The 14,346-nt window shown below is 59.4% G+C and overlaps 1 protein-coding gene across 3 annotated transcripts; it reads left to right on the top strand.

Moving 5' to 3' along the window:
- Nucleotides 1-352: 352 nt before the first annotated feature.
- CACNB3 (calcium voltage-gated channel auxiliary subunit beta 3) lies at nucleotides 353-13,767 on the top strand. 3 transcript variants are annotated; one of them, XM_059185499.1, is made up of 13 exons: nucleotides 353-463; nucleotides 8,666-8,788; nucleotides 9,002-9,124; nucleotides 9,572-9,687; nucleotides 9,857-9,921; nucleotides 10,139-10,158; nucleotides 10,364-10,444; nucleotides 10,635-10,693; nucleotides 10,841-10,950; nucleotides 11,250-11,401; nucleotides 11,609-11,704; nucleotides 11,805-11,954; nucleotides 12,407-13,767. In XM_059185499.1, exons 1-13 carry the CDS (start codon nucleotides 458-460, stop codon nucleotides 12,719-12,721), a joined length of 1,416 nt encoding a protein of 471 aa, XP_059041482.1. In that variant the 5' UTR covers nucleotides 353-457; the 3' UTR covers nucleotides 12,722-13,767. The 3 variants fall into 3 exon arrangements, with proteins under 3 accessions (XP_059041482.1, XP_059041481.1, XP_059041480.1); XM_059185498.1 differs by lacking the exon at nucleotides 353-463 and adding an exon at nucleotides 1,450-1,605; XM_059185497.1 differs by lacking the exon at nucleotides 353-463 and adding an exon at nucleotides 4,088-4,978.
- The last annotated feature ends 579 nt before the right edge of the window (nucleotides 13,768-14,346 follow it).

Genomic DNA, 14,346 nt, shown 5'->3' with positions numbered 1-14,346 from the left:
GGGGAGGGGTTCCAGGATTCCCCCCACCCCGCCCCTCCCAGGGAAAGGAATGCAAAAGAAGGGCTGAGGACGGCTGGTGGAGTGCCCTTGATCTTAAGGGGCAGAGTTTTAGGTGGTGCGAGGGGAAGTTAGGAACTCCTGTCAGCATCAGGCCGCCCCCTCCCCTTTAGTCACCGTCTTTGGTATACACAAGAGTCCAGCCTGGGGGTGCTGGGGGTGTGGAGGGACCAATGAGAAGCTGATCCGCTTAGAAGGGTGCAGGAAGAGAGCCGGGTGGGGCTACACCCCCGCTCCCCCCTTCCCCCGCCAGAACTTGGGCTTGTCCTGTTTGACGTGCCCGCCCAAGGGGGCGGAGGGGGTACTGACCGGAGCAGCGGTCCCGCGACTCTGGACTCCCAGCATCCCAGGCCTGGCAGGGAAGCTGCTGGGCTCAGCGGGGGCGCCCCTGGAGACCAATATGGAGGTAGGAGCTGTTTAAGGCCCCAGAGAAGCCAAGTGTCTCCAAGGAATCCTACGGGGGTGGAGATAGGCTGCAGCCTGGAGTTCCACCCTGGGGGTCCGATCAGTTGGGACCGCAGTTCCTGGAAAGAGAAGGAGAGGGGTTTGTCCTAGACTTCGGTGGGGGGTCTGGCTGCGGGCTGCGCCCCCTCCGCTCCCGCTAGAGCAGCGCCTCCTGCTGGCAGCGCGGGCCCCCAGCCGCGCAACAGACTGGACCCCCCGGCGGATGCCGCCACCTGGAGGGCGTGTGCGGCCACCCGGCGAGTGAGCCTAGGGGGCGCTGCAGCCAGCCCGGGAGGAGCGGCCTCGCCTCGCCTTGCCCCGCGCCTTCGGGGCCTGAGTCCCGGGGCGCCACAACCCGGCAGAGAAGGGAGATCGAGAGACTCCCGGGCGCGCTGGAGACACAGGGTCGGGGACGGGTGGCAGCACGTGGCTTCCCCTGAACGCGGAGGGGGCGCCTTGCTGCGGGGGCCAGCGAGCCGCACTCGGACATTCCTCCCTGCGCTCCTTTCCCCTGCTGAGGTGGGAGTAGAGCGCGGGCGCTTGGCTTCCTCGAGCGCACGGAGCCGGGGTTGGGAGGGACCAGAACCTTCCGCCCAGACCTCCGGAATCCGGGCGAACCCGGAGCGACTCCCGCCCTTCTGCCTGCGGCAGCGGGAGCTCCTGAGCCCCTACCTTTGGACGGGGGGGCTTGAGGAGGAAGGAGGAGGCGGAGAAGGGAGGAGAGATGGGGGGGGGGGGTAGAAGGACAGTGAGAGGCACGAAGATAAACGGAGAACGCGGGCCGCGTAGAGGAAGAAGAGATGGATATGGAGAGAGCAGCACTGAAAGGCCACGGGAGAGGGAGAGTGACAGAGGCGGCGAGGAGGGGAGGGAGAGGGAGGGAAGGGTGGGGGGAAGGGGGAGGGAACCCAGAGACAGGGACGCGAGCCGGCGGCGAGCCAGGCGGGCGTGGGGCGAGGCCAGGCGTGCAGGCGGGAGCCAGTGTGCAGAGCGGCGGCCGGGTCCTGCTCCAGCCTCGGAGCCCCTGGCCCGGGGGAGGGGGAAAGGCCGCTAGCCCGGTCTATGTCTTTTTCTGACTCCAGTGCTACCTTCCTGCTGAATGAGGTAAACGCGGGGGCCCCTCCCCAGTGGGTGGGAGGAGAACCCCACTCCAAGCTAGGAAGAGGGCCTTCATTTGGGGGAGACTGCAGTGATGGGGAGGGAGGAAGGTCGAGGAGGTGAGGCTAAGGGTGGAAGAGGCGTGCAAGGAAGGAGGGAGCAACCAGAGCTGGGATTGGGACGGGAGAGGAAGACTGCCTGGGGAGCCAGAAAAGGGGCTAGATGAGAGGATGGAGATAAGAGGGATCCACCGAGCTCCCCTGGTGCCCCTCTCCAGGCTCCCTGAGGGCAGCCTAGCAGCTAGAATGCTCGGGGTTTGGCTTGGTCTAGATCTTAAAGACTGCTGGGGAGAAGGACTTCCCAGAGGTACTAGCTCCTGACTCAGTTTCCCACTCAATGCAGAAGGATTAGGATCTGTCCAGCTTCCTGGTGCACTTATAGAAGAAGCTAGAATGTCTTCTGGAGGCTCTCAAGAAGTCCAGCTCCCAAACCTGGCTGGTTATCCAGGCTTCCCTGCTTGCCTGTCCCCCACCCCCCCAATGTCCTGCGTCCATGCCTTGGCTACTGCCAAGCTGTTAGCTGCCAAGCTAACAGCTCTCTCCTAGAACGAAGAGAGTAGGAATCCTCTCCTCGAATCCTTTTTGTGCCATCTCCCTCGCCTCTTATGCTCAGCCACGGAAAAGAAAAGGGGTTAGGGCCCCATGGATGCTGACAGGCGCATGTCTTGTTTCAGGATAGGAAACTGGCATGGCATGAGAACAGGAGCATGCAGGTGTGGGTAAGGTGAGAAATGGAAGGGGGCATTGAGTAGTCACTCAGAGATAAGGAAAGAGAGCAGTTCTGAAGCTCCTGCAAGACCCAAGGGATGGGCCCAGGTATGAAAAACTTGAAATCGTATACCCCCGGGGCAGTTGGCATGGCAACTCGCTCCTCAGAAACCAACTTAGACACCACTGTCCCAGATGGGGATGAAGACAAGATGTGTGAGGAAGGAGTGAAAGTGATGGCAGATCTGCTGTGTTACCATAACCCCCGGGACTCCCTGGTGGCGGAAAGAGTCCCGAAAGGAGAGACCAGGAGAGAGTAGATTCAGGGGACAGGAAGGGAAGCAGATGTCTCAGCAGCTGTCTTCATTGGAATCATCTTCCAGTAGAGAGAGCGCCTGGAAGGCCCTATTCTTTCATGCCTCCTTTCTGCCCTTCTGGAAAAACAGAAGGAATTGAAGAGGCAGAGAATAAAAAAGGAGGATCTGAGGAATTCTGAAGAACTGGAAGAGGGCACGAAAGTGAAAAGAACTGTGTCTGGGAACCGGCACTGCCAAAGAACCCAATGTATAACCACCCCCAAAGGGTGCTGGACTCTGCAGAGGGAACTGAGACAGCCGGGTTCTCCCCCGCACCCCACATCAGTTCTTGCCAGGCCGTAGGGCTCCAACAAAGTTGTCTGTCAAATCCAGCGGGAGGAAGAAGCTAAGCAGAACTGGGCTGCACCACTCACAGGGGTAGACAGACTAAAGGCAGACTAAAGATAGTCTTAAGATGAGGCCCCTTCTCTCCTTCTTTCTTAGCAATGGAACATGAACAAGGGACATAAATGGGACAGCCAATTGGGTTGGGTGTTCTTCCTCTCCCCTGAGCACAGTGCTTCCCCCCTAGACCTCATCAGACCCTGTCAGTTTCCATCTTCTGACTCCCCTATAGCTCAGGAAGGTAAAGCGAGGAGCAGATCCCAATTCACCCTCCTGGGTGTGAGAAACTGGGACTGGAGAAGGACTGAGATCAAAGGGCTCCCAGTGTAACCCCTTTTCTATCTCACATCCCCAGAGGGGAGTGGTCGTGTCCAGAAGGGTGGCAGTTAGGTAATCCAAATTTGAAGGAACAGTATTGCTCAGGAGGTAGAAGAAAGGAAGAAGCTCAAATGGGTGGATCTTTGGGGAAGTTTACTCAAGATGAGGGCGGGGGCTCTGTCTCTCACCTCACAGCTTGGTGCTCCTGGGAAGGAGACTGACTGGTACAGAGTGGCACTGAGGCTCCAACCCAGATACCGGCGACCCCAGCTCCATCCCTTCGCTAAAGAGGCCTTACACTAGTGATTCCATCGTCTTGCCCCCCCCCCCGCCGCGTCCTGACCCCATGTGGCCAGGATCCCACCTTCTGTCCCAGCCCTGACAGTCCCCCTACCTCCATCCTCCGGTTTATTTCCTCCTCCCCTTAGGCTCACATAAAATAGCCCCTCCCTCCCCCAGTTCCCACGGATGCCTTGGCACCGCCTGGCTCAGTCCTTGGCAAGGAAGTGAGGAAGGGAACCCCCATCCTGGCCATACTAGGATGGAATCCGATCGCGCAACAGGTGTGGGGCGGCCGGACCCAAAACCAACCCCTTTGCACCGGTTGGGCGACAAGGCCCTTTGCTGCAGGATCCCAGCCCTGAGGGGGACAAGCACCTGTTGGGGTAGGGGCTACTTTCACGGCATTGGCCAGGGGTCGCCAAACCCACTCCTCCCCGGGACCACTGCGGGGGTTTGCTTTCCGAGTCTCTGGACCGCCTGGGCCCAGATCCGCCGCCCTCTCACCTGGGTCCCTCCCCCATTGACCGCGGGTCTCCCCGCCCCCGCCCCGCCTCTCCTATCTCCCCCAGTCTCCCCAATTTCCTGTCTCCCCCCGCCTTTCTCCCTCTGCCTCGACCTCTCCTTTCTCTGCCTCCTGCCTCCCCGCAATCAGCGCCCTCGGCTTTCTCGGCTCGAGTACCATCTCCGCGCCCCCTCCCCTCCCCCGCTCCAGCCCTTTGTTTCCCGGCGGAGTATTTCCTGGGTTGCTGAGCGTCTCTGTCTCCGCATCTCTCCTCGCCCCGCCTCCTCTGAGCCCGGATCCGCCCCGCCCGCAGTCTCTCCTCCCCTTCCTCCCCGCCGCCCCTGTGCCCCATAGGTGCTTGGGGACCCACCTTCTCCCCGGCTGCGGCCGGCCACCCTCTCCCGGCCCGGTCTCGGGCTCCCCGGGTGGCCGGCGCCCCCCGCCGCCGCCCTCGCCAGCTGCGGGGGAGGGGGTCAGGTGGGCGGGCACTATTGTTGTAGGAGCCGGCGCCAGATTCCTCAGCCGCGCTCGGGGTGGGACCGGCAGGGTTTGGGGGGGTGGGGTGGGGGGAGCGTTGATTTGAGCTCCGAGCAGCTGGTCTTCGCGGCTCGCTCTTTCCTTCGCGCTCTCTCGCTCTCCGCCGCCGCCCGCAGGGCTGCGGGGCTCGGCGGCATCTCTCGGGCGCGGCCCGCTGTCCTCGCCCCTGCCTCCGGGCTGCCCCCGCCCCCGGCGCCGCGCGCTTCCCCCCCCACCCGGACTCCCCCATGTATGACGACTCCTACGTGCCCGGGTTTGAGGACTCGGAGGCGGTGAGTGCCTACGGTGAGGGTGGGGGTGGGGACGTTGGGGTGACTCGTCTTCTCCCTTGGACCCTTCCCCAGTTCAGGACTTTGACAAACGCCTCAGTGGAGGGGCAGGGCGTGCAGGGGCTGGGGGGCGCTCCTGGAAAGTGGGGACAGGGGTTTTCGTGCCCAGGGCTTCTCGGGACCTCAATTCTAGACCAAGGGGTATACAGGGTGTGTGCGAGGTGGGGGTAGTGTGGGGGAAAGGCTCAAGCAGGTGTCCAGAGCCCAGGACTTCAGGGTAGAAGGAGGAAGGGCTGGAGGCTGAGGGCACAGAGGCTGTAGAGAGGGCACACGCAGTGTCTCAAGTTCCCAAAGGAGGATTGAGGGGGTCAGAACACAGAAACTATAGGAGAAGCTGGGGCTCTCTTGGGGGAGGACCATTCAGACCTCCTATGCTTCAAGGGAAGGACAAATTTAGAGAGCCTAGGAGAACATCCAAGAGTCAGGTCCCAGACTCAGAAGGGTCATAAACTTGAGGACCTCCCTTATTCCCTTCTGCTCCCATCCCTGAGCATTGCCGTTTCCTCAACCTGCGTGGAGCTCAGCTTCTCTCCCAGGCTGGAAACTAGGCACCAGCACATGGGTGGGCCAGCTGACTGAGCCCTGTCTATTCCACACCTCCTGCTGAGGCCTCCTCAGAGCAGTGGGCTTCCTGAGCTCCTGCTCAGCATGGAGGGCCTGGGGGTGAGGCCAGAGGGGCTGAGGGACTGGGGATGGAGAGGAAGCTCTTTGCTCAGAGAACTAGGCAACTGATAAATATTTAATTCTCCTCTTTGCTTTTATCTCCTGACCCACTGAGACAAATCAGCTCATTAGGCAGTGATTCCCGGAGCTCAGGGAGCAGGGAGAGTGCCTGGAAAGATGGGGCAAGGATGGGGAACAGCTTCGTGGTCCCTTCCCTCAAAGCTCCTGCATGAAGGCCTCCTTTGGAGAGGACCCCTGGATGGCTTGGAAGAGGTCCCTGAGAGGGGTGGAGGGTCAAAAGAGCAGCGTTTGCATTTTCTTCCATCTCTTGCTGCCAAGTCCAGGATACAGGAGTTCTAGGGTAGAGTAGACAGCTATCAGTCCTTTTCTGGGACTGGGCTCCTGCTGGGCCCAATTTCCCCACTGGGCCTCAGGGGCTAATTACATTGCAGCTAGAGCAGATGACTTGCAAGGCTCTGGTGGACACCTCTTTCTGACAGTTGAAGGGACAGCTGGCATGGCCCAGGGTGCCAAGGTGAGCTTGCAGTTGAACCTCTCCGAGGGGCTGGAGGGCCCTAGAAGGTTCCTTCCCAGCCCTGGTGAGATGGCAAGGGCTATTGCGAGGTAAAGACTGACATGTGGCTGGTGTTGGGGCAGGCCTCTTGCCCCCTCACTGGCTCAGCACCCCTTGCTGGTTCCCGGATCACCCTCCCCCCACTTCCCTTTCTCTTGCCTTGCTCCTTGCTCTCCCTGAGGCCCCCTTTGAAGCAGTAGGAGGGAGATCAGGCTCTAAATAAATCCACCGGCTCATCTCCCTCCTCTCCTTCCCCCGTGCCAGGCAAGAGTGGAGCGGCAGCCTGCCCACACACTCACCAGGCAAGGGGGGCAACACCAGGGCACTGTGCCAACTCCTGGCAGCTCCAGAAGTACTGAGCCTCTGGCTGTTTGGGCCTAACAGGGGGTGAGGGCAGCAAGACCCCCGAGCACACTTGGCAGGGCAGTCCTGGCCTCCCTGGTGGTACCCGTGCAGGAGAGATGAGGGAGCTCTGAGGACTCGGGAATCATGGTGACGGGTTCCAGGCTGAGCACAACTCATTAAACATTAAGGGGGAGATCCAGTCCTTCCCATCCTGAGGTGAGAGGCCAGGTGACCCAGATGGCCCAGGCAGGGACATTAAGATGATGAAATTAGGCCAAGAGACTGTGGGGCAGAGGGTAAAGGTCAGACTCCTCTTCTGGCGTAAGCCTGCATCTGATGTATATTCATCCAAGTGAGCGGTCATCCTGCCTTGTCCCTTGCCTCTCTTCCCACTGGCCCCTGTTCACCTTAGTCAGCTGTCTCTTAGGGAAGAGACTCCCGCAAAGAGGTCCCCCCACTCCAGTGACAGGGCAAAGCTTCTTCCCCAGGGCTCAGCTGCTCTTTATCCAGCCTTATTTTGTTCTCGAGAGATGGGGAAGAGCAGGCCGACTCTAGTCCTCCGTAAAATGAAAGCTTTTTCTCCATTGTGCTATCTTCATGCCTTCCATCTACCACAAACGTTGTCTTTAGCTGAGGCTCAGGGCCCTGGGCCGATAGCAAGCTGACCACTTCTTGTGGGGCTGGGCGGAGGGCATGGCTATATGTGTGTTTGTCTCCCCCGCTGAGAGTTTGGCTTCCGCGGCCTTCTGGAAGTGGTCATGCACGGTGGTCTTGAAGGAATGTTCTAAAACCCCTCCCCACCCACCCCACACACATTCCCACATGGACCCCTTATCTAGGGCCCTATCTTCTCTCTGCCACCTGCACCTCAGAACTGATGGAAGTACCACGTCAGGCTTCTGATCATAAAGACGTAGAAAACAACAGGTAGAAAGAGGTAGAAAACAAGAGATAGAAACCAAAAGATTCCCTTGGCTCTAGACTGGGGGGGAATCCCAGCCACCCTGACTTCTATCCTCCTGTCCTGAGGTCCAGCTTCCCTTGCTCATTTGTGCATCTCCCTTGGGGCCTCCCTCATATTGAGCTCTGCAACCCTCCAGATGTACCCCTTGCCCAAAGACCCTTCCAATGGGCAGGACTCAGAGACTCTCCTGGCTCAGGTTACCAGAGACCCTGTCCTGACATCCCCAGGGTCCTCGGCTGGGTTGCTTAGCACTTACAGGTCCTTCCTCTAGGGCTGATATCCCCTTGGGGAAGGGCTGGGGAGATGTAGGCCAGATGGTAGGCGTGGCCGAGCCTCACTGGGGCCCAGGGAGACAGCTTTGTGTTGTCTTCTCAGTCTGTGTCTTGTTTTCTGCCCACACCTGGCCAGTTGCCCCAGCAGGTGTGAGAGGAAAGAAAGTGGGGGCAGGGAGAGTAGAGAGGAAGTGACTTCCAGGAGTTGGCAGCTCTGTGTCCTCCTCTTCACCCTGGAAGAGTGGGCACTGGGGGAGATGAGCTCTGAGGGGGTGGATGGCTCTATCCTGACACTCAGGACCAGTGCCATGCCAACCAGAGTCTCTCGACTGTTCCCGGCTGACTGTACCCATGCCACGCATTTTAAAGGGATAAGGTCCAGGCTGCTTTGCAGGCTGATGTGAGCAAGAAGGCTGAGTCTTTTAGATTCAGAATCATCTCCGATATATCATCTTCAGCATATCTCCCTTCACTCTGCCCCAGAGGCCAGGGTAGAGAGGAGGAAAGGGAGGAAAGGGAGGAAAGGGAGGAAAGGGAGGAAAGAGGAAAGTGAAAGCTCTATTCAAGGCTGCAGTATTAATAGGCTTTGGGGGGAGGGGCCCAGATCTTAGCACATATGGATAGGGCTGGCTTTCCTGCAGCCCAGAGGCACTGGGCCCTTCTTGGGGAGATGGAAGGGACCACTGCAGCCCAGCCGCCCGTGTGGACATGGACCGGCTAGGCTTAGTGGAGGCCCTGCTGTAGGGCTTAGAGCGTGCCTATAGTGCCCGTCACACCTGAGCCCAGGGGTCACAGCCTCTCCCCCATGCCAGGGTTCAGCCGACTCCTATACCAGCCGCCCATCTCTGGACTCCGACGTCTCCCTGGAGGAGGACCGGGAGAGTGCCCGGCGGGAAGTGGAGAGCCAGGCTCAGCAGCAGCTTGAAAGGGCCAAGGTATCAACTCGGGTGGGCGGCCAGGCCAGGCTGGGTGGAAACTTGGGCTCAGCCCTCAGTCCCCAGGGGTCAGTGAACAGGATACTCATGAGTGCGCATGTGTGAGTGTCATGGGCGTTCTCTTGGGGCCTCCTCCCTGTACTGGTGGGGCACTGATGTTAGAAGGGGTGCTGTGAAGCCCCCCTCACTTGCAGTGATGGCCCAATTCCCTAGCACAAACCTGTGGCGTTTGCTGTGAGGACCAATGTCAGCTACTGTGGCGTGCTGGACGAGGAGTGCCCAGTCCAGGGCTCTGGAGTCAACTTTGAGGCCAAAGATTTTCTGCACATTAAAGAGGTGACCAACTCCAATCCCAGAGAGAAGCCACCTAATACCCCCGCTCTTGCCCTAGCTCCCATGCCTCTTACTTCAGTCTCAATCCATAAACAACTCCCCAGACTCTTCAGTTCTTACCCAGAACACACACCTGTATGCCCTTCATATCTAAAACCCAATCCCCGGGGCCTCCATCCGTCTGAGACCTGGCTTGGGCCTCCATCTCCAACTGTGTAAAGCGAGCAGTTAGATGAATTGCCTCTTAGGTCCTCTGTGACGTCAAGGATGCCTCCCACTGAAATCTTGGGTGGCTCAAACCTGGTTGCCCTTCCCTCTGGTACCTTCTCCTGCCCCCCTCCCTTCATGCTGCCTTCCTCAGACCAGCTCTCTGAACGCCTCCCTGGCTCCTTCACACTGAAGAGTCAGGACTGAGGCCTGGGTGCCTCCTCTCACCACCCCTTCCCCCAGAAGTACAGCAATGACTGGTGGATCGGGAGGCTAGTGAAAGAGGGTGGGGACATCGCCTTCATCCCCAGCCCCCAGCGCCTGGAGAGCATCCGGCTCAAGCAGGAGCAGAAGGCCAGGTGAGAGCAGGGTTTGTGACTCTATGAACATAAACTCCTCGTATCCTGAAGCTGACACACGTGCAGATATGCATGACGCACATCCCTTCCTCACTAAGATGTAAGGAAATGTATACAACTATTAAGTAACACGTAGAACATGCATACTAATTGGCCTCTCTGCTCTCAGGAGATCTGGGAACCCCTCCAGCCTGAGTGACATTGGCAACCGACGCTCCCCTCCTCCATCTCTAGGTAGCCTCCCCCTGACCCACTCATCTTGGGTAGATGGGTGACTAAGACACAGAGGGGAAAGGGAGCAGTTCCCAGGTGAGCTGTGTGGGAAAGGGTTGGTGGAGGGACCAAAAGAGCTCAGAGAAACCGAGTGTCTCCCCCTGGGGAAGGGAATACCATACCCCCAGGGCCATTCCCCCTTCACCAACTTTAATCTTTTATTTCCTTTTCCAAAAAGCCAAGCAGAAGCAAAAGCAGGTGAGTCAAGGAAGGGATCTGGGCTGGGGTGGTGGGGAGCTCATGACTTACGGCTGTGGGGACAGGTTTTTGGGCAGTCGCTGTTGGAAGGTCAGGAGAGCAGAGAAGGGAGGGAACCCAGAACTTCCAAATCTGCCCTGCACCAGGGAGGCATAGGACAGGCGAGAGGGCCACGGCCCTGCTTGACCTCAGGTCAATTCTGCAGGCAGAACACGTTCCCCCGTATGATGTAGTACCCTCCATGCGGCCTGTGGTGTTGGTGGGACCCTCTCTGAAAGGTTATGAGGTGAGAGAAGGTCCCTGTCGCCAAAGAGTTGCCTCTACCCAGCCTGCCACGGGAAGGCCTGAGGGATGGTGGGAGTGGGTGTTCTCTCTTCATCAGTTCTGTGTGTGGAGGGGGGCAGGCTCTAGGGCCATGCCTAGGGATGCTGGCTCCCAGTCAGTCACATGCCTTTCCCCTCACCCCTCCCACCCAGGTCACAGACATGATGCAGAAGGCTCTCTTCGACTTCCTCAAACATAGGTTTGATGGCAGGTGAGCTTCTCTGGCCTCAGGTGGCATCTCCTTCCAGGTGCCTGTAGCAAGATCTCCTCTAAAGAGAAAGTTAGTGGGACCTGGGTAAGGAGAGGCCTGAGGCTTGAAATTTAGAGGTGGGCTGTAATTCTCCACCCCCCACCCCAGGATCTCTATCACCCGAGTCACAGCGGACCTCTCACTGGCAAAGCGGTCCGTGCTCAACAATCCGGGCAAGAGGACCATCATCGAGCGCTCCTCCGCCCGCTCCAGCATTGGTGAGAAGCCCCAGTCTCTTGCTTCTCGGCCCGCTCAAGCATTCCTGAGACCCTTCCTCCTACCTTTCTCTTCCCTGGCACCTCGCAGTCTTGCCCAGCCTCTCCGCCTGCCCCAGGACTGGCGAGAACCACCCCAGTCAGCCCGGTTCCCTGTTTCTCTGCCTGCCCGGGGCCTTGAGGAATACCCTGTCTCTCCCATTCCTTCCCATCTACCATCCCGGAGAGCCCGCGGCCCCGCTGGAGGAAAACGTAGGTGTGGGCCCAAGGTGAGCGGTTCAGCTTGCTTGCCCCCTCCACAGCGGAAGTCCAGAGCGAAATCGAGCGCATATTTGAGCTGGCCAAATCCCTGCAGCTGGTAGTGCTGGATGCCGACACCATCAACCACCCGGCGCAGCTGGCCAAGACCTCACTGGCCCCCATCATCGTCTTTGTCAAAGTGTCCTCCCCAAAGGTACGTCAGTGGTGGCTGCAGTGGAGGCCCACGGGGCTGCCCAGGTGCCATGTGGCGACGCAGCTCTACCTGGTCCCTGCCCCAGGGCTCCTGCATTCCCTTCCCTCGCTGCCCCCTCTTGATGGCCCTCACCTGCTTCCAATACCGTATCCCAAGTGGGGAGACAGGCCCCAGGACTGGGCCCAGCTCTGCCCATTCCAACCTTAGGTCCTCCAGCGCCTCATCCGCTCCCGGGGCAAGTCACAGATGAAGCACCTGACCGTACAGATGATGGCTTACGATAAGCTGGTCCAGTGCCCACCGGTGAGTGCCTGTGCCGGCGACTGCTGGAGAAGTACTGGAGATGGGTGGAGGGCTGCTACTGAGAGGAAGCCAAGCTCACTGCTTTCCCTCTCCTTCCCAGGAGTCATTTGATGTGATTCTGGATGAGAACCAGCTGGAGGACGCCTGTGAGCACCTGGCGGAGTACCTAGAGGTCTACTGGAGGGCCACCCACCACCCAGCTCCTGGCCCTGGGCTTCTGGGCCCTCCTAGTGCCATCCCCGGACTTCAGGTACCCATTTCCAGTGGGCACAGGTGTTCAGGCTAAGCCAGCCAAAGCACTGCCCCCTCCTGGCCCAGAGAACCGTCCTTGGCCTCCAGCTCGAGGGCTGAAGGATCAGAGAACTCAGCTCTGCTGTACAGAGCTGGGGCAGATGGGCAAAGGAACTTCCTGATGAGAGGGAAGAAATCAAGGAGATGGGTAATCTGAGGTCACTGTTCTGAGCTCGGAAGAAACATACTCCTTCTCTTAGTCTGTCTTGAAGGCAGAGCCTGAATTCTGCAGGAGTCCAAAGCTGGTTTTCCGTGTCTCAAGTGGAAGCTGCTTCTCCTTCCTTGGACCATTTCCTATATCCGGGAACTGAGGGTTGATGGGGGGAGACTCCCCACCCCCACCCTGCTAGAGGTCGGGGGAGCCTAGGTGAGGTTAACCCCATATACTTAGAGCTGTTGTGTTGCCCCCAGAACCAGCAGCTGCTGGGGGAGCGCGGCGAAGAGCACTCACCCCTGGAGAGGGACAGCTTGATGCCTTCAGATGAGGCCAGTGAGAGCTCCCGCCAAGCCTGGACAGGTTCTTCACAGCGCAGCTCCCGCCACCTGGAGGAGGACTATGCCGACGCCTACCAGGACCTGTACCAGCCGCACCGCCAGCACACCTCGGGGCTGCCTAGTGCTAACGGGCATGACCCCCAAGACCGGCTCCTCGCCCAGGACTCGGAGCACAACCACAATGACCGGAACTGGCAGCGCAACCGGCCCTGGCCCAAGGATAGCTACTGACTGCCTCCCACTGCCCTCCCCTGGTGGGCGCAGGGATAGCTGGCTGGGGGGCCCACTCCAGGCAGGTTGGAGGTAGACTGGCAGTAGGCTGGCACTAGGTTCAGCCCCCACAACCCCCTGCCCAGCCCCAGCTCCAGGGCTGCCTGTGGTCCCAAGGTTCTGGGAGAAGCAGGGAGCCCCCTTACCTCCTGGGAACAGTGACCCCCCCTAGGCTCCCATTCCAGGTACTAGCTGTGTGTGCTGCACCCCTGGCACCTTCCTCTCCTGCACAAGAAGCTGCCCCACTGGGCAGTGCCCTCAGGCCAGGATCCCCTTCACAGGGGCCTTCCCACCAGACTCAGGGAAGGGATGCCCCCTCCAAGGGACAAGAGGGTGGGGGTGTGGACAGCATGGCATGCGGCAGAAACAAGGTCCCTGAGCGGCCACGAGTCCTAATGGTCAAGGGACTCAGGGGTTGTGCTTTGTGGTTCGAGGTACTCCACTCACCTCACTACCACACATTAGAAACGAGACAATCAGAGCCCAACAAGGTGATACTCCTGTCCATCAGCTGGAGTGGGGCACCCACACACGAGGCCAGAGCAGCAGGCAGGCGAGGCTGGGGCCAGTGGCTCCCCAGCTCACCTGCCAGGAAAGCTTCTTGACATCTGCCAGCACCAGAGACCGGAGCATGGTCAAGCCCAACGGGTGGCGGGCAGGAGCCAAGCTGGGTTGAGGCTTTGGGAAGGGAGGGCGTGTGTAGCGGAGGACGTATGGAACAGCTTTGGGGGCCTCCGTGTCCCCCTCATTCTTTTGCTCTTGCATCCTGTCCTTTCTGTTCTTGGCCCTCATGCCTCCTGGGGAATATGGGCCCAACTTTATTTGCTGATTCATAGCTGCTGCTTGTTAAGTTAGGGTTAGGTGGGGAGAGAGGGACACAGTGGACAGCCCCCAGAGGCCCTGTCTACCCGACTACCCTTGCCTTATGGCTCTAGTGTGTGACCTACAGAGCATGTTCCACAAGACCCCCACCTCACTGTCATCACTAATAAACACCATGCACAGTCTGGTGGGCTCCTGTTCTGTCTGCCGGCTCACATGGCCGGGTTCGTCGGAGGAGATAAACACGTCTCCTGGGCCTTTTCTCTCACAAAGGAGCCACTGAGTGGGAAGGGAACAAGGCGGGAGCTGGCAGGGAACCCAATGCTCCCAGGCAACCCCCCGACACCCAGGTACCAGAAGGAAAGCACTCGGCAGCACAGAAGGGACCTGTCCAGGGAGGTGGGAAAGAAGAGGCTTAGTCATAGCCTTACAATGTCCCTGCCTCAGGTCCAAAAGGCCCATGAGTTGTCACATACTTACCCAGCTCTGCAGCCCTCTCCCCTAGACTCTAATGCCCCAGGTCCCCCATTTCCACCCCTCCTGTGAGCAGCAGGCTGGGCCATGAGGGAGCCATGAGCGAAGGTACTGTGAAGACTGGGTGTCAGAGGCACTACAACAGGGGACAACTGTCCCTCACGTGCCCAAGTTTCATGGCTGCACCCCATGCCCACCCTTGCACAATGCTCCCCAGTGGGAGCCCGGGTAGTCAGAGCTACATGTGAAGTGAGGCCAGAGCCGGCAGGGGAGCCGCGTTCTGATCCTGC

Source organism: Mustela lutreola, chromosome 8, assembly GCF_030435805.1.
Source record: "Mustela lutreola isolate mMusLut2 chromosome 8, mMusLut2.pri, whole genome shotgun sequence".
Classification (NCBI taxonomy): domain Eukaryota; kingdom Metazoa; phylum Chordata; class Mammalia; order Carnivora; family Mustelidae; genus Mustela; species Mustela lutreola.
The sequence above is the reverse complement of the archived record's forward strand: the minus strand, read 5'-3'. Positions and strand labels throughout refer to the sequence as shown.

Coding starts and splice junctions, on each gene's coding strand:
- CACNB3 (XM_059185497.1), top strand. CDS start 4,934: ATGTATGACGACTCCTACGTGCCCGGGTTTGAGGACTCGGAGGCG. Junction 10,694..10,840: donor AAACATAGGTTTGATGGCAG/GTGAGCTTCTCT, acceptor CCCCCACCCCAG/GATCTCTATCACCCGAGTCA. Junction 11,402..11,608: donor TCAAAGTGTCCTCCCCAAAG/GTACGTCAGTGG, acceptor TTCCAACCTTAG/GTCCTCCAGCGCCTCATCCG.